The sequence below is a fragment of the Colletotrichum gloeosporioides genome, assembly GCF_011800055.1.
Source record: "Colletotrichum gloeosporioides strain Lc1 chromosome Unknown consensus_13, whole genome shotgun sequence".
In the NCBI taxonomy this organism is placed as follows: domain Eukaryota; kingdom Fungi; phylum Ascomycota; class Sordariomycetes; order Glomerellales; family Glomerellaceae; genus Colletotrichum; species Colletotrichum gloeosporioides.
Genome location: NW_025544658.1, coordinates 280,264 through 297,586, shown reverse-complemented (window position 1 = coordinate 297,586; position 17,323 = coordinate 280,264). Strand labels below are relative to the sequence as shown.

Genomic DNA, 17,323 nt, shown 5'->3' with positions numbered 1-17,323 from the left:
CGTTTATGATGACCCTTACCAAACACCGACCATGCCGCCGTTCCGGTATCCACCGCCCTTATCCCCCCGTTTCCTATTGTCGTATGGCACGTTGTCGCCTTGTCCTGGTTGATGTGGTGGTTGTGCTTGCTGCTGTCGGTCGCCCATGTTCGGGCCGTCGACGCCACCGCCGGGGCCTTGCGGCGGGCCTCCTACGGGACCCCCGCCGGTCGCCATGCGCTCGTGCATCATCATCCCATTGCCCAAGTCCGGGTATCCTTCGCGGTGGGTAGCGTGGGTAGCGTGGGTAGCGTACCCGGGTGGTGGACCCGGATCGGGATATTCCCTTGGGCCGGTGCCGCCGCTGCCTGGGCTCCACGCGGTCTCAAATCCCATACCCATCCCCGCCATATCGGAGTTGCTTCGGGTGAGTCCGAGAGGACTCATAAGGTCGACGCTGTTGGCGTCTATCTCAACTCCACCCATGCCGCCCATCTCCCCAGCGCCGAGATCGATGCCCAGCCCCATACTCTGCATACCCGGTTGTTGATGGTGCATCGGAGGACCCGTCAGATCGAGGACGGGCTGGTTACTGTTGTTCTCCTCGTTCTCGTCAAACACTTCTCCGACGACGGTTCCCCTCTGCTGCCCCCACCCTGGGGCCTCCATCACGCCGTGTGCTTGATTGTGCGCAGCCATCATCGCCGCAGCGACGGAACCCACGGCAGACATGGCCGGGCTGAGCTGCGTCCTCATGCTCCCCGGGTTCTCGCCGGCGGCCGTGAGCAGCTTGTCCGCAAATTGTTTTCTGGAATTGTCGCTTGCGCTGAGCGTCTTGATGAAAAACTCAATTGGGTCCAGGCTCGCTCCTTTCCTCCCGCTGCCCAGCACGCCCATCTCGCCTGACGTAAAGTCCATGGCCGTCTGGAACCCGACGCTCTCGCAGGCACCCAGTACGTTTACGCACCATGTGCCAATCTCGAAAATCTTTTCCATAATACCCATGCCGTGCACCTCGACAGCCTTGCTCGGCAGACTAGCCAGGATCGACGCCGTGTCGCGCGCGACCGTAAGGGGAAATGAAAAGCACATGCTGTTTCCGCCGCCCACGCCACTACTAGACGGTCCGCTCGAGTCCGCCGGGTTTGTCCAGCTCAACAGGCCCTGCCGCATCGACGACTGCCACACAATCAGCCGCAACCACTGCTGCGTAATCAGCAAGTCCGCTTTCTGGATGTCTGTCGGCTCCGGCCCGCCCGCATCTCGGCTGGCGGACGCCGCTCCAAACGACCCGACAAATTGCCCTTGGTGCTGATGTTGGTGCTGCGACGGCGGCGATCCCCGCGCATTCCGCGGTCGGAGGAACGCGGGAGGGAGGGATAGAAGGTTTTGCAGCGCCAAAAAGGTTGTCGCGCTGACGCGGGGATCGGACCCCTCGTTCCATGCGGTCACGAACGATTCGTCGAGAGGTGTGTACGATGAAACGAGCTGCAAGAAGCCGGCGTGAATGTCCGGTGCCTCGTATGGGTGTCGCGTCGTCGGCAGAGAGGGTGTCCTCTTGAACGTGATCGGTTTGTTGCGCAAGATCGCAAAAGACCTGCAGTCGAGGGGTCAGCGCGTTAGCAGGTGCCATGGGCTTTTCGGCGATACGCCCTTGTTGGAACAGGCGCGAGACTGGGATGAGCGACTGAGACTAACCTTTCTGTAACGAAGAGAATCCAAAAGACTCTCTGCCGACATAGTGTCTCCTCCCGGCTTAGCCCGTAGTACGTCGAGTCGTCCTGCAGTCCTAGATCCTGTGCGTTCGTCAACGCCTCCCGCAGATAGTACCACGATTTCCGTGACTGGTTGATCTCAAAGAAGGACGTGCTCAGGTAAAACGACGAAATCACAGCGGAAAGCGACAAATCCTCAAGAAAATCGTACGACTGTCTTGTCGAGATTGTTTCATCCAGGAAGAAGCGGCCGACTACCTCCCATGATGTGGGCCCCGGGGCGCCTATGCTTTTGCCGGACATGTGCATCGAGGTGAGAGCGCACATGGCGTAGACGAGGTTCTTTTCGCTCGAGGTCATCATCGGGCGGCTGATGGTCTCGCGCATGGCGGGCATGTAGATGAGAGGCATGATGGGGTAGATGTGCTCGTAATACAGCTCGATCAGCTGGGGGATCATGTGGAAGTAGTTGCGCGTCCTCGGCCGGAGTTCGTCGCTCGAGAAGATGCCCCTGGGTTCGGGGACCTGGCTGTGTGCGGGATTTGAGGTGACGGCGGCCCAGAAGCTCGGCGGGGTCGATGCTGCGGACGCGTTGGACGAGTGCTCATGCGATGCGGCTTCGCCAATGTCGCTCCCGCTCATTCCAATGTCGACGCTGTCCACGTTCAGCGGCGGGCAAGCTGCTGATAAGCGACGCCGCACATACTCTGTAGGGCTCTCGAGGGCATTCTCTCCGTTGAACGGTCTCTGGTTTGGTTGCTGGTGATGGCGCTGCTGCTGCTGCGGATGCGTTTGCGACGACTCCTTGGCGCGCAGCTCATTAATCACCCTCCCATGCCCGCGTTTCGGGCCTCTCTTCTTTGGGACATGATCGCGCTTGCAAGTGAGAGAAGCGTGCACGCATTGCTCACAGGGAAACTTGCCATCGCATCGTATTCCTGTATACTGTCAGTACGATGCCTTGTGTTGCGCAGTTGGAGAGAGCGGCGGCGGGGGTGAGGGGTTGAGAGACATGAAATTCCAAGATGCTGACAGTGACTGAGGTATGTGATGGGTGTTGGTAGTGATGATCATGATGACGTGCAGCAACGCAGCGGCTCAAGGCGGGTTGGTACCATGAAAACGGCAAATTGACTGTCCCGGAGGCAGGCTGCTGGGAAGAGGTAGGATCGCACGAAAGTTCATGAATGCGACGGCCGAAGGGGGAGGGTATGGAAAAAGCAAGGCAAATCAGATCAAAATGCCCGACAATAACGACGATGGTAGACAGGGCACGGAAGTTGACTGGGAGGTGGAACAGAACATGGGCGTACTTCTCCTTCGACAGTGGTCGCATACTGTCCTCTTTGGCGGCGCAGACGATGCTCCGGGTGCTGACTGTTGCTGATGATGCTGGTGTCGACTGCTGCTGCTGCTGCTGATTGCGCCTGGCGACTCGGCCTTGACCTCTGCAGAGCCCGCTCTGCTCGCAGCATTTCTCGCAGAATCTGTGTCGTCCATCACTTGAACATGACGCAATGAGAAGGGAAAGGGTCGAGGGGGAACGGTGCAGACAAGTAGGTCGTCACAGGGGGCTGCCGAACGTCAAAAGGATTTGAGCGAGAGATTTCGCGGTGGAGTCGAGGATTTGTGGTTGGTACGAATAGGTAGGTAGTGTGGTGGTTGAAGCAGAGCGAGCGAGCAGCACGCACCGACCGCAAATCGACTCGGGAAGCAAAGGCAAGGAATAAGTCCCAGTCAGTCCAGGGCCCAGCCTCCCCCCGGTCGGTAGCCAGAGTCCACTCGCCGTGACGCCGTCTCCTCTCTCTCTCTCTCCTCAGCCCCTCACCAGCAAGGGGACGGAGCTAAGGCGTAGGTAGGGTTCGACGGGAACTTGGGTGTGGATGGTGCCGGTGTCAAAGGTAGGTTCGGAGGCACGGAGGGCTGGATGGATGCCGATGGATGCGATGCGATGCGTGGATGCTTGCTTGTTCGAGCTGCACTGGAGCTGCCTGTCCTGTCCTGTCCGTGGATGGTGGGTTGCCAGGTGTATGTCGCGGACGGCGGCGGCAGCGGCAGGGCAGCGGTGGTGCTGGTGGTCCCCCCCTCCCCCTTGGCTTGGTTCAGCTTTCCCACCCGTTGCGCGCGTGAGGTGCCGTGCGGTGCGGCAAATGGTGTGGTGCCTGTGAAATGCGGGGAAGAGACAGTCGAGGGGCGAAAGACGTATGCGATATGCGTCGAGACGGTTTGGTAAGTCCACGCAGTAGGTAGCAGAACCTAGGGAACGGCTGGCCGAGTCAGCTGATGTGCGGCTTGCTCGCGACCAATGGTGACTGAAAGCGCCTGCGGTATGTTTTGGAGTGCGAATGCTCCGGAGGCTTGTGTGCGCCGCGTGTGAGGTGTCTCGTCTGCTCGTGTCTTGTCCTGTCCTTGATCTGCAGAGAGAGATGGATGGACGAAGTGGTAGGGTGGTGACTGGTTGAAGCTGCCACGACTGCGTAGCTGAGTGGCTATGAAAGTGCGATACTTGGTGCTGCTGCTGATGATGTATCAGAGAAGGTTGTGGTGTCGTCGTCGTCGTCGTCGTCGTCAAAGTGTGGCGTGGGAGTGCTTGGCTGGCGGAATGCATGCGTCTTGGAGGTGGTGAGTCTTGGATGGCGTGCCCTTTGAGAAATTCGAGAACCTACATGCCCTCGTGGCAGATGTGTATATGCGGGGGAAGGAGACGATGGGATGTTCAAAACCCAATCAAGACAGCGTCGACATCGGATGAGGAGCAGTCCGGGCGGCGGTGCGCCTTAAAGGAGGAGTCCATCAGAGAGAGATATGTGATTGTCGTGTCGTGTCGTGTCCACCGACTTGGGTAGGAGGGAAAGGTGCCGCCGCCGCCCGCAGTCGGCCGTGAAACATCATGACCATGTCTCCATGTCTGCTCCATGTCGTCAGGTCCGTTAAGGTAGGGAGCTGCGAGCAGCCGCAGCTACTCGACTCGGTGCACCCGTGTTGCAGCAGCAGCAGCAGTTGCTCCTGCTCCAGGTTGCTTAGTGGTGGTGGTGGTGGTGGTGGTGGTGGTGCTATGCTATTTTGGAAGCTATCTGAAATGGAAAGTACCTTGTTCCTGCACCTGGCTCCTGCTCTACCACACAAAGTGCACCGAGCAGTGCAAGTCACCCACAGAGCCACAGCCAGGGACCGCACGGCGCTATTCCGGCCCCTCTGGGGACGGCGCCATTCGCCTGGTCCAGGGCAAAGGGAGGGGCGGCATGCTGCTTGCTCTGTGCTGCTGCTCCCAGGGCTGCTAGCTGGTGATGGTGCTGCCCTTGCTAATACTGGCCTTCCACTAGGCCTAAGGTAACCCCCGGCCCCCCTGCCCGCCCGTCGCCCGCTGATGCCAAGATCCATCAAAGTGGGAATTGGGATCTCTTGTGAAAGACTGGAGAGCCCACCACAGTACCGCCGAACGGATCCAACCGCACACCCCGCCGTTTTGGGCCACACGTGCTTAGCTTCCTGCGGTATGCGTCCAAGGTGCCATGTAGCTGCCGACCCTGACTCCCAGCAGCTTGAACAGTCTCACCAGGGGTTTGCCTGCCCGAGAGCCTCCTTTTTCTTGTCATGTTGTTTTGGGTAGAGGCACAGGGCTTCCATCGAAGCTCGGGTCGGCTTCCATAGTGTTGTTGTCTGAGAGAAGGCCCCAAAACTCTGCTGAGAACACCACGTTTCGAACCCTTCTTTCCTCTCTGCTTCGATCCGGAAACATAGCCCGATGCGTACACTCGCCCGATGACGATGCCCGTCTCGTCCCGTCTGTGCCTGGCCTGATGACTTGTTCACCTAATCTGCATGCCATCTACACACATCGGATCTCCAACGACATCGCAACATGCCCAACCCTGGAGAGTCCGTCCAGCTTGCCCGTTGTTCTGTGCGCCGTGGTACGGGGGGCGCGGCATCGTGTTTGTTCACACGTCAACGTCCGCCATCCCGATCGCGGCGGGTCCCCTCCCCATCCTCCGCCACCGCCGGCTTCATCGTTAGCTCGTCCCTACCGGCGCCGGTCGCACGTAGCCAAGGCGCGCGGCCACACGATCCATCCCCAACAGCGTAGAACACGCGACCTCCTTTCCAGCAGGACCGAACACATGAACTGATTATCTGATCTGGACGTGCGTCGTTTCCATTGTGCTCGGACGGCGTCTGTCAACGGCGCTTTGCATCAAGCACAGAATCCCCCTAATCGCCATCGGGGGACGCGAACTTAGAGTTTTGACCGCCGCTTTTCAGGTCAACCACCGGCCCCAATTTTTCTTATTTTTTCTCGCGACTGAGTGATATTTCGACGACAGTCCATCCAAAACACCGTTGGGCTTGAAACAAGCAGCCCGGCCCGGCCAGCCTGGCTAGGCTGCAGTCGAATTGTGACAGGACCCTATATCGGGTTTGATGTAATGGACACACAGACGCCGACGAGGGTGGTCGGTCAACTTTCGGTCGGCATGCCGGGCAGCAAAATCGAGTCCCGGCCGAATCTCAACGTTCCTGTGCTGGTGCTGTACAGTACTTTCCATTTTCTGCAGTTACTTCTGTTTTGCTTGTGACAAATTGACTGCGGCTGACTAGCAGCAACATGAACAAATAACATCCACACCCCACCCCCGGCCTTTTCTTGACAGGTGCTCCAGCAGCGGGCAGCCGCAATAGTACCTGACCAGGGGGGGCATCAATTCTTCACATTGTTTTCGGAGACTGCCGTGGCCCCTGATCTCCCGAAGCCCTGGAGGCTGAAAGTGTGCAATGTTTGAGGTTGAATGGTCTCCCCCAATATGCGGGGTTCGAAAAAAGAGGTGTGCCCGTGTCCGTGTGGCCCCGTGTGCTGGTCCGATGACAGGCCGGGCCCTGAGATGATTGAGATCGGCCGAGAGATTCAGCATGGGGGCCGATCTTGGCGAGTCGTGAGAAATGGACTCAAGGGGAATATCAATACCACTATGAAAAGTACACTGCATATGCGTACCTATCAGAGCAAAGGACGACTTCTTACTGGTGGCAATATAAAACAATCTTTTCTCCCGAGCATCCGTGGAAACCGTGGATCATGTCACCAAACTAGCGCTCTTCTTTAATTTCCAGAAACCATCGTTTTGCCTGCCGGGAAAGGCAAGAGATTTTCGTACCTATTTTTCGTCTTTTGTGATAGCTTCGTCCGCGTTATATGTGCGCAATTTGGAAGGGGGGTGGAGGGTGGTAGGTTCCAGGCTGTTGGTGTCGCCAGCGCCAATGCTACGTTGCCAAGTCCCATCACAACTTGACGCCAGAATATCAACAACGGCACTCTATATCCCTTCCATCCCTGTCCCGTTTTGGGGGTTCTGTTAGAGTTTTTCATCTTCTCCCACAACTCCGGGGTATCTATTGGGCCAAGTCACATGCACGTACATTCATCAGCACTGCTTTGATTATCGCAGCCCGGTAGTTCTGATGATCTGTGGATGTCGCGACCTGGATTTTGAGTAGTCTAGACCATGGCCGGTAAACGCCCGCAGGGGATCCCGTTGAAGAGACAGGGCAGGCAGGCATAGTGTAGAGGAGTGTGTGGGCTTGCCCATCTGCTCTCGGGAGAGGGGGCACTGGCGAAAAGACAAAATGAGAGGCTGTCCCGTCGGAAAGGTACGCCCCTGACCTTGACCACAACCCCCCTCCCGAGTCCCAGGGGCAAAGAAAAAGGAAATTTTAAATTGGCACAGTTGATCTGCCCAAGCATCCATCGACGGGTAGCTGTAGCTGTAGTAAAGATACATCGTGGGTTTTCCTGCGTCTTTCGTCTTAGCGCCCCGCCGTTGCGCCTTCCCGGAGGAATGGGTCATATTGGACCGGGGCCGGGAATGGGAATGGCCTCCTCTCTCCCTCTCGTGAAGTGGGCTTGGCGGGCTGGTCCCTGCTGTGATTGACTCGGGCGGGCGCAAGCTTGGGTGCTCGGGGCATGCGGCGCATGCACGGGTGAATAAAATGGGTGAATTAGCGGATATGGACGGATAGGGTCGGTAGACGAGGCTGATACGAGCTGGCGTTGACGGCCATCGGATCTGGTTCCGTCGTCTGAAGAGGCTGCGGGATACACGGGAGCCGGCGGCCTTGGGCGGCGGTGCTCTTGCGGTTGGGGTCGGTGAAGGCATTCCCGCCGAGGAAATCTCGCCCGGGGCTAGCGACCGACCAACCATGCAGGAACGAGAGCGAGCTGGGCAGTATTTTCCCCTTCCCTACCCTTTGAATACTTGAGATTTTCACTTTTCATCTGCAGGAATTACTGATGAAGCGATGGCACGTCTGAGCGCGGTGGACTATCCAACTGCCAAAACGAGGCACAATCTGCCTGCCCCGGACAGAGGAATGAAGGATGGAGGATCATGATGGAAAGTTACGATGCGGAGATGGCGCTGGCGCTGGCGCAACCCAGCACCTGCGGAGATGGGAGCAACAACCTGCCAAGCCGCAGGAACACGACGCACAAAGGGTAGCGAAAAGCACGAGCTGGGCAGCATGTTTCCGTTATGGCGTTGCGCGCGATGTGACGATGAGACGTTGACGGTCAGAACCAACTGCCGGTGTCAGCTTTTTTGGCACACCCGGCATCAACACGCCGGTATCATCGGGATGCCGCCATACAACATCATATCTCCGAGTTGTCCGTCCCGACTGCCCAACGCAAAGCTGCTCGGGTTGAGTATCCGAAGGGGAGACGTCAATGCCGAAGGATTCTGGCCAAGAGGGCCTGGAAGGTGTTCCAGAGCCCTATACCTCAGGGGTAGAAACTCCAAGGAAAATACGGCTGCAACCGACGCACGCAGAGACGAGGGAGAAAATCTGACGGGAGCCAACAAGACTGGGAGAAAACACGTTGGGGGCAGACGCTAAGAGAGACAACAAGGTGAGAATCTGAGACGACGATGTTGCGGAGTGAATCTCTGCAATTCGCTTCGGTGGTGTATCGATACAGAACATACATGCCAAACGCCAATGCTATATAGAATCTTTCTCAGAGTTCCTCCTTGAAGAACTGCTCCTCGCTGCCCTCCTGCTGCTCGTCCTTGCCAGCCTTCTTCCCCTTGCCCTCCCCATCCTCGTCTTTGTGGTCAACAATGCCTCGGATCTCTCGTGGGTCGCCCGGTTGCTCAACCACCTCGAGCTTCCAGCCCTTATCACCAGCGATCTTCTCGAGTTCGGCCCTCATCTCCTCCACCAGCTCCGGGCTCAGGTCCATCTTCTCGAGCTCCTCCTGGTTGAGCACCTTCACCTCCCCACCGTCCGCCTTGCTCTTGGCGCTAGCGATAATCTCAACCATAGGGCCCTGGTTGCGGCCAGGCAGGTAGCTCCGCGGGGGCGCCAGCTTGGCAGGGGGCTTGCCCTCCTCGTCCGCGTCAGCCAGCACATTGCGGGCGCCGACAATGACGCCGCCCACATTGACACCCTTCTGCGCTCTATCCCTGACGTTGGGGTCCTGCTGCTGCTGGCCGTCGCCGCCGGGCTGCAGCAATTCCTGCTCGCTACCCTTGGCGCCGGGGTCCTGGCCGGCCTGACCCACCATCGCCTCCTGCGCCTCAAGCGTCTTCAGGCGGTGCCATTCGGCTTGTGCCGCGGCGTTGTCGGCGGGAATGATGAGCTGGCAGCTGATGGGGTTCGCGCTCGTTGCCCTAGGCGGCAGGAAGGCCACGTCGTCGCAGAGGCGGGGGGTGTTGACCACCATCAGGTAGGCGCATGTGGTCACCTCCTTGATCCAGCCGATGCGATCGCCCTTCATGCCTGGCACGCAGTGATATTGCACCTCGATCGTGCGCTCGCGACCCGTAAGATCGCAGACTGTGCCTCCGTCCAATCTCTGGACAAGGTATCGCTGGTCACCTTTGATCTGGAGGTCCGTGTTTGCCGGCGGGTCTCCAGACTTTGTCGTCTGCTGCTGCTGCTGCTTCTGCTGCTGCTGCTGCTGCTGCTGCTGTTGTCCCTGAGTCTGCTGGCGCTGGCTGGGCGACTTGCTGGCTCTCCCCAGGACGTACTCCGCCGTGTGAGGGTCGCGGACCGGTGGTTGGCCATTCGGCACCGTGGGAAGGGCGTGGAATTGGGTGACATCGCGGTTGTAGCAGAAGCTGTAGCTCCACCAGCCCGACATGAAGTACAGGCAGTTGCCGTCGAGCTCGTTCAGCAGCTCCCATCCATGCGCGGAAGCCTTGGCCAGCTCGCGCGCCTCCTCCTGCTTCGCGAGCTCCGTCGCGGTGTGGTTCTCGGGCGTCTGGGGTTCCAGGATGGGGATCGAGCAGAGATACTTGGCAGGGTTCATGTTCATGACCTCGTATCGCTCAAACACCTCGGGCTCGGGGCGGCCGTCTGCGTCGGCGGCTTCGCGGACATTCTGGGAGACGTCGGAGGCTGTCGAGAAGTCGGCGGAGTAGGCTGGGTGCGGGGGGTTCGTGCGGTCGAGCAGAGCCTGCGCTTCGTGTTCTGGGATGAATGATTCTGAGAAGACTATTTCGTACTGTTGCGCGCGATAATTAGACGTCGTTTCCCCAAAGCTTCACCTGCGCATTGTGCTCCGGACGTACCTGAGGATAAGCCACGAGGTCGTCGTGGATGCTGAAGCCGGGGTGGCGGGCACCGCACAGCTGGACCGTCGCCAGCAGGATCAAATTGAGACGGCGCATGATGCCGTGTATGCTGTAGATTTCCTCACATATAGACTAAAAGGAGAAAGTTGAGAAGTGCCGTCGTCGGTTTGGCGACCCTCAAGTTGCTTAGACGATCGCGCAGACGCATTGGCCAAGCGGTTCGTAGCTCACAGGTGTCATCAACAGGGTCCCATCGAGATAAGATAGCCGAGGTTTCCCCGGCGGGATTGGCGGTCGACCTCCGAAAATCTCAGGTGATCTGCTCCAACTTGCTATGTTTTCCGCCTTCTGGACAAAGAATATTTTCTGACACAAGGAGAATGTCATAGTGGCACGAATACCGAAAACCCTTGGACACAAAGACCAAGATTGCGCAACTTTGGACAGATTACCATACATAGAACATGGAGCCGGCCGAATACCCCACTATCGGCGACCATCCGACACCATCAAAGCTTCGGGCTTGGCTCCCGTGTAAGAGCTACTTCGTTTGCCTACTGCCAGCTCGTCAGAGTCGCATGAAGCCCTAGAACACTGGCGAGTCCATCACACACAAAATGCGGCCATTTTTTTATATGAAATTTTGCATCACATCGATATGAAATTCACTGAGTTTCGCTCGTACCAATGTCGGATAAGTGGGGTTGACTCCAAGACAGCACACCGGTTTCCCGTATAGTATTCCAAAACTCCTAGCATGCTATTGCACCATGGTCAACACTTGCCATTTCTGTTCTCATTGCTCTGTTGTCATCCTCATGTTGTCCCCGCCGTCATGATCATTCTCATGTCCCACGACTTTACCATTTCTTCCCTAGTACCAGAATGGTTTTCAATCTTTCTGGTAGTTCATATCTTCGACCATAATCTTACAGGTGAAGCTAGTAGTCATTACTAACAATTGTTTATTATCATTAGATATCGGATTGACGCTATTTCTCGAGAGATGCCCAAAGTATGGCCATCCGTCCTGTTGAGCCCTGCAGGCTCTTGGTCCACCTGTGCGTCCGAGGATGTTATCAGGAGCTCTGCGACTGCATCATGATCTCTTTGAGAAATAATACAAAGGAGTGCGACTATTCGTCGAACCTTTATGGTCTGGAAACGCCCTAGTGCTGATGAGAAGTTGGGAAACACTCACAGCGCGCCTTGGTGCAGACAAGAAATTGGATTAATTGCACCTGACTATCAGTCGTTATTGAGAAACTATCTACTCGGCCCCCCTTTCGACTTATATTCTATGTCTTGTGTGTCCTGCATTAATTTCCTCAAAACCGACCTCAATTTGTAATGTTGCACCTGGATGAAAAGTGAGGTGCTGGGCTCACTTTCAGGAAGCGATACTGCCACTTCTGCGTGCTCATCAAATGAAGCTTGACGCGGTATCCCCATTGCGTATTCGGCGCCTCTCTCAAGTAGTAGTCGTACTACTTGAACGTGTCCACCAAAAGCTGCCGTATCAAGTGGTGTTGGCCCGTTCTCATGTGCAGCTACAATAATGGCCCCCTTTTCCAGCAGGAGTTCCACCACCTGGAGGTGCCCATTCGCGCTCGCCACAATTATTGGTGTGTATGCAGTATCGTATGCAGTAGCATGAACATCAGCCCCTGCTTCGACTAGCAGCTCGACTACTTTAACGTGGCCATTGCATGCTGCGGCGTAAAGTGGAGTCCTTCCATCTTCATCTCTAGGTGATACTTCAGCTCCCCTTTCAAGAAGAATTCGAACGACTTCTCGGTGACCTTGGTCTGAGGCAGCTAGAAGAGCGTTGGTAGACTTGACAAACCCAGAGGCTTGAGCATTGACATTCGCACCAAGGTCTATAAGCATCTCCACAAGACTGGCTTTACCATGGAAGGCTGCAGTCCAAAGAGGGCTGCCGAACTCGCCGACATTGTTGATGTCTGCACCTAATTCGAGAAGAAGATGTATCGTGTCCCTCTCGTCATACCGACATGCAGCTTGCAGAGGGCTACCAGAAGGCTCTCCGTGGGCATTGACATTTGCGCCGATGTCAAGCAATGACTGTATGTCGTGCTGTCTGACCCAACCTGCGCTGAAGCACATCAATTGAAGTTGGCGATCAATATCATGTCCAGGCACAAGGTTCACCCCCAGGTCAGCTAGTAACTTCAGACCCTGCCCTGTGAATGTCGGGCTGGATTCGCATACCGCGCGGAGTGCTTCGCCGTAGTTTTCGACCACAAGGCTTGGATCCGCACCAAACTGCATCAGGACGTCGACAATGATCTCGTCACCTCTATGACAAGCGGCATGAAGAGGAGTGCCAAAATAACCGCTTCGGGCGTTGAGATCTGCCCCAAGATCGATTATCATCTTGACAATGTCCTCATTGCCACTTTGACATGCGTTATAAAGAGCGGCATTGATGTTGCAACTTGGTGCATTGACATCAAATCCATGACTCAATAGCATCTCCACAATATCCGCTTTTCCCAGCGAACATGCTATTTCCAGGTTGCTTTCATCGTCGTTTTTCGGCTGTGTATTAGTACACGCCCCGCGATCTATCAATATCCTCACAATCTCTTCATTGCCATGCTGGATTGCTAACCGGAGCGGTGTCTCGGAGAGGCCATCTGCTGTATTGACATCAACACCCTCATCGAGTAGAAGCTGCACTAGATCGAGATGGTATGGACAAGCCGCCTGCAGAGCGGTCCCGTGCACCACAGACTGGGCATGGGGATTTGCTCCGGCGTGAAGCAGTAGTTTGGCCACTTCGAGATGGCCGTGCTCGGATGCCTTCTCAAGTGCGGTTTGACCCCCGAACCCTTCAGCGTTGACATCTACGTTCTGATCAAGTAGTATCTGGACAACTTGAAGATGGCCCCCTGCGGAGGCTTCCATAAGTGCAGTGTCAAAATCACCTTCTTGGCCTTGAACATCTGCCTGGCTGTTAATGAGAAGACGCACGACATCAACATTGCCATTGAAACAGGCAGCATTGAGTGCGTTTCCGTAAAGCCCGCCTGGGGCATTGACAGCCGCATGGTTATTGAGAAGTAACCGTACGATGTCGAGGTGACCTCGAGTGCTGGCGGCCTGAAGCGCACTTCCATATTTGCCGTCCGCGTGTAAATCTACATTGTGATCGAGAAGGAGCTGTACAACGTCAATATGTCCGTAGTAAGAAGCTGCCTGAAGTGCGTTCCCGAGGTATCCCTGCTGGATATTCACGTCGGCCCCTTCAGCGATGAGTGATCTTGCGACCATCTTCAGTCCCCAACCACAAGCATAGTAAAAGCCCGATGTTTCGTAAAGCTCATCCCAAGAACTCGGGTTGGGTTCGTACAAGAACAACCACCGCTGTAAGACTTCCTCTTCGCGCAAAAATGTAACGATCAGTCTGACAACGTCTTCGGATGCTTCTGCAATAACAGCAAATCCCAACCAGACTCGAGCAGCATAAGACGCCAGCGGGAAGTCGTATGCGAGTCTCCAGTGAGAACCCTCAATATCTCTCAGATAGATGAGGCATGTTGTCGTGATGGCTTTGCTAGCATCCATTTGTCCAAAGCCTTTCTGACCTAGAAGGTATTCCATAACTGAAAAGTGTGCAAGATACAACACTTGTGTCGCGTCCGAGTTTGTTTCGACGCCCCCTATTGACACTAGACTTGTACAATGCCGTAATATATCACTGACATCGAAGACTCTATTTCTGACATCAAAACGAGGCCGTTCGCTTTCAATGTCAGTGGCTACAATTTCAACAGCTTCTTCCAAACTCAACATCGAGTCGGAGTAGACAATGAACTGCAAAAGACGCATAGAACTCTTCCGATAGTCGTGAGGGATGCTTTGAAGGATTCGATCATACGTCTCTGTCAGGTCGGCGGGAAGTCGGTTGAGATGTTCCTCAATTGCACTAGGACTGAGGCACCTGGCTAGACTGTCCAGCTGACAAGCAGCCCACCTAAACCTGTGATATAGATTGAGTAAAGCCCTAAAGTTGTTTCACAAGATTGGAATTTAGGAACTCACATTCCATCGGCTCCATTGCCAACCTTGTCTCGAATCTGGTCGAGAAGATCCTCGCAGATGTTTTTCTTTGTGAAACCATAATCATGTTGAAGCCTTGCCAACACATAGGATCGTATGTCAACATTGATAGCTGCTTTGTCCAGTGGAAGACAGCATTCATCTCCAATCAGTTCCGGGATGTCGCGCATAAGCTCAGCTTCCTCTCTACTTGTGTAAATGATCTGGACATGACCCAACTCCGGACTTGAAAACATGTCCTCTATCCACAAGAGCGTTGGATATCTTGTCTCCGACTCATCTAAGGCATCAAGGACAATGAAGACTTTTTGTTGGTCCGCTAAGATGGCCCGAACAATCTGTTCGAGTATGCCTGTCGTAGGCTCCTGTTGCCCAGTCTCATGCTCCCGAAATGAACGGTCGAGATGTCCCGCCGAGTCAAACCCTCCTTGGTATAGCTGCAGTGCAATAGAACGCAACAAACCATCATTCGTTTGTTTGGTTGCATCTTTGAAGTCGAAAAAGAAACTCAGAACGACCTGATTGTTATCCTGAGCGAGATGGTCCAAGACAGTCGTGCTTAGGACCGTCTTGCCGCACCCAGGCATGCCGTGGAGCCACAAGTGTTTATGCATACCGGAGGTCCATTTCTGAAAGATTGGGTTCTCGAAGAGCCAAGCACCCGTTCCCTCATGCCGAAGTTCCCTAGCGCGGTTCGCATTCGTGCTTGGATCCGGAGCGGCCAGCCACTTTCGAATATCTCGATCATACGAATCAAGCGCTAGTGACTCCACTGTATCTCTCATTGCGAGTGTGGTTTGCTGCGTATTGTCAATTTTCTCATTTACTTGTTCAAGTTAGTTAGTTATTGACATCTTCCTCAGTCTCACTTGAAGTACCTCGACCAGCTAGCAAGGGGTTGGAACATTTCTAGAGACAGACTGACCAGACTCAAGGATATCCAGAGCGCGCTTGGACTCCTGGACTTCTGCGGTTGGAACGTAGGTAAGTAGTTCTTTTGCATAAGCAGCCGCAGTAGCCGACGCGTAACGCTGCCAACGATCGCTTTTATGAGAATCGGCATAGTCGCAAATTCCTCGGATGACAAGACATGGAAAGTGGTTCATCAAGCCTGCAGCTTCCATTTCAAAGCAGATGCAGTCTTCTCCGACATCTGCGAGGATTTGATCGCGGGTAGCGCTGTCTTTGACAAGTGTGTTTCCAGAAGCGATGATGCCGTAATGGATTTCGGGAGTTGCGGACTCTCTCTCATCGCGATGAATCTCCTGGTCGAGGTCGCACTTCCGACAATCATGACCGGAAGCGTGCTCGTAAGAAGACCGGAAAAGATGGTCATTTTCCAACCCCTGGTAGACATATCCAGGTGTTTGCCTAGTTTGCTTGGCCATCTTTGGGTTTTCCACCAGCATCCTTTGCAGGAACCGTGGAATTTCTGAATGTTTTCGCTCGTGGGCAGACTGAATATTCGCGATGGCATGAAGTAGAATGTCTGGGGGTGGCGCTAGAAAACCCTTCCGTTCTAGACGGTTACCAGGCTTCGCCTTCACCAAGTCATACTGGCAAACTCCACCCGTTGTTCCGTCAGGCTGGCTCACTACCACGTCACCCAGTCGTATATCATGACCGTCGTCCGGGCGAGCGATGCCACCACCGATGCCGACCAGAAGACCAATTCGAATTGACGGCAGCGAGGAAGACAGAGTTGACGCCGTAGAACCAGCCGACTCCAGTCCATAGACGCCAGCCTTCAGAGACGCAATCACAATATTGTGCTCTCCTATGCGGCCCCAGGTATATGAATTCTTGTCATTCGGATGTTGAAAAAAGCCTCTGGGTCGTTCGTGCTCTTCGTCGAGCATGGCAGCCGCCGCAGCCCGTTCAATAGGTAACGCGGCGATCCAGCCGATGGTGTAGGAGTCCGGATCATTGAGGACCTTTGAGTTGGACGAGAGGGTAGCGAAGAGGCGGAAATGTTGGATGGCCAGGGAGAGAGCCGATGTTGGGCCAACGGACCTATTTGACAGGCACTGTCTATTTGTGAAGAGCCAACGGGACAGCCCAAATGTGTTCATCCTGTGGACAAGCATATTTCATAGGAAGGCAGCTCATCCCAGCTGCAATGATGATGAGAAAAAAGAACATGAGGGGGCAAGGGAGAAATACACAAATAAGTTGAGATCAGGCTCTGGCTTGCTGCACATGAACAAGGCCTAGCGCTGACATGCAGGCTGCAGGCAGAAACCATTCCGAATGGGGTTGATGTGAGTGGATTGCCGCAACCACCTCGCTGCTCATTAATCTGTCATCAGTCTCAAAGTGGCGGACAACCTCCAGTTCCATGTCCAGTTATCTTGGGCCTACTTGGTGAATAACTATCCACGGCGAAAAGGGGGGTGAGGTAGACCGTGGAGCATAGGGAGGTAAACCTGACTGCTATTTTCTGAGCCCAGAGTGAACGAGATACCTAATTATCATTCGGACAGCATTAGACTCATGATATTGTAGGGTCAAACGTATGAAGATATATTGCGACAGCCTAAATCGGAGTGATGCCAAGAGAGCCTCCCGGTGAATCTAGAGCAGTCTTCGCCACTATTGTTTGATCCATTACGTAGCAAGACAGAGGAACCTGACAAGTATGAACTCCTCGTATATCTCCCCGTTGTACTTTCAGGCCTTGCCCATCGACCTAACCTTTTCTTTTCCAACATTCCATGCTTCGAAAGAACCCACTACCTCTGTAGGTCTGTCGCTTGCTTTAGACCGTCTCAATTGATGGCTTGAGGCCATGTATGAGACACCGCAGTGCGGTCTTTGATTTAGTGACACAATGGTCTTTGCTGCGGGCTGTACATCGGCACGTGTGACGAGCACTCCCGAGGCTACGACTGCGGCGCCCTTGATAATTAAAACATCATCGGCTTCTTCCTCGGGGACCAGATGCAGCACCTTATGTTGCGAGCTCTATGG

At 55.0% G+C, this 17,323-nt stretch overlaps 2 protein-coding genes and 1 pseudogene across 3 annotated transcripts; all 3 read right to left on the bottom strand.

The window, feature by feature from the left end:
* Positions 1-15: 15 nt before the first annotated feature.
* GCG54_00002508 (Maltose fermentation regulatory protein MAL13) lies at positions 16-3,194 on the bottom strand (the record flags this gene model as incomplete). Its single annotated transcript, XM_045402598.1, has 4 exons — positions 16-1,576; positions 1,678-2,349; positions 2,401-2,632; positions 3,008-3,194. The coding sequence occupies 4 exons, from the start codon at positions 3,192-3,194 to the stop codon at positions 16-18; spliced, it is 2,652 nt and encodes an 883-aa protein (XP_045269216.1).
* Positions 3,195-8,706: 5,512 nt separating this feature from the next.
* Positions 8,707-10,363, bottom strand: GCG54_00002507 (Protein OS-9-like; the record flags this gene model as incomplete). Its single annotated transcript, XM_045402597.1, has 2 exons — positions 8,707-10,197; positions 10,265-10,363. 2 exons carry the CDS (start codon positions 10,361-10,363, stop codon positions 8,707-8,709), a joined length of 1,590 nt encoding a protein of 529 aa, XP_045269215.1.
* Positions 10,364-11,607: 1,244 nt separating this feature from the next.
* On the bottom strand, positions 11,608-16,425 carry GCG54_00002506 (annotated as a pseudogene). Its single transcript has 3 exons — positions 15,279-16,425; positions 14,336-15,179; positions 11,608-14,273 (listed from the first exon to the last, which is right to left on the bottom strand). Coding segments are annotated over exons 1-3 (4,657 nt in total).
* Between the last annotated feature and the right edge of the window lie 898 nt (positions 16,426-17,323).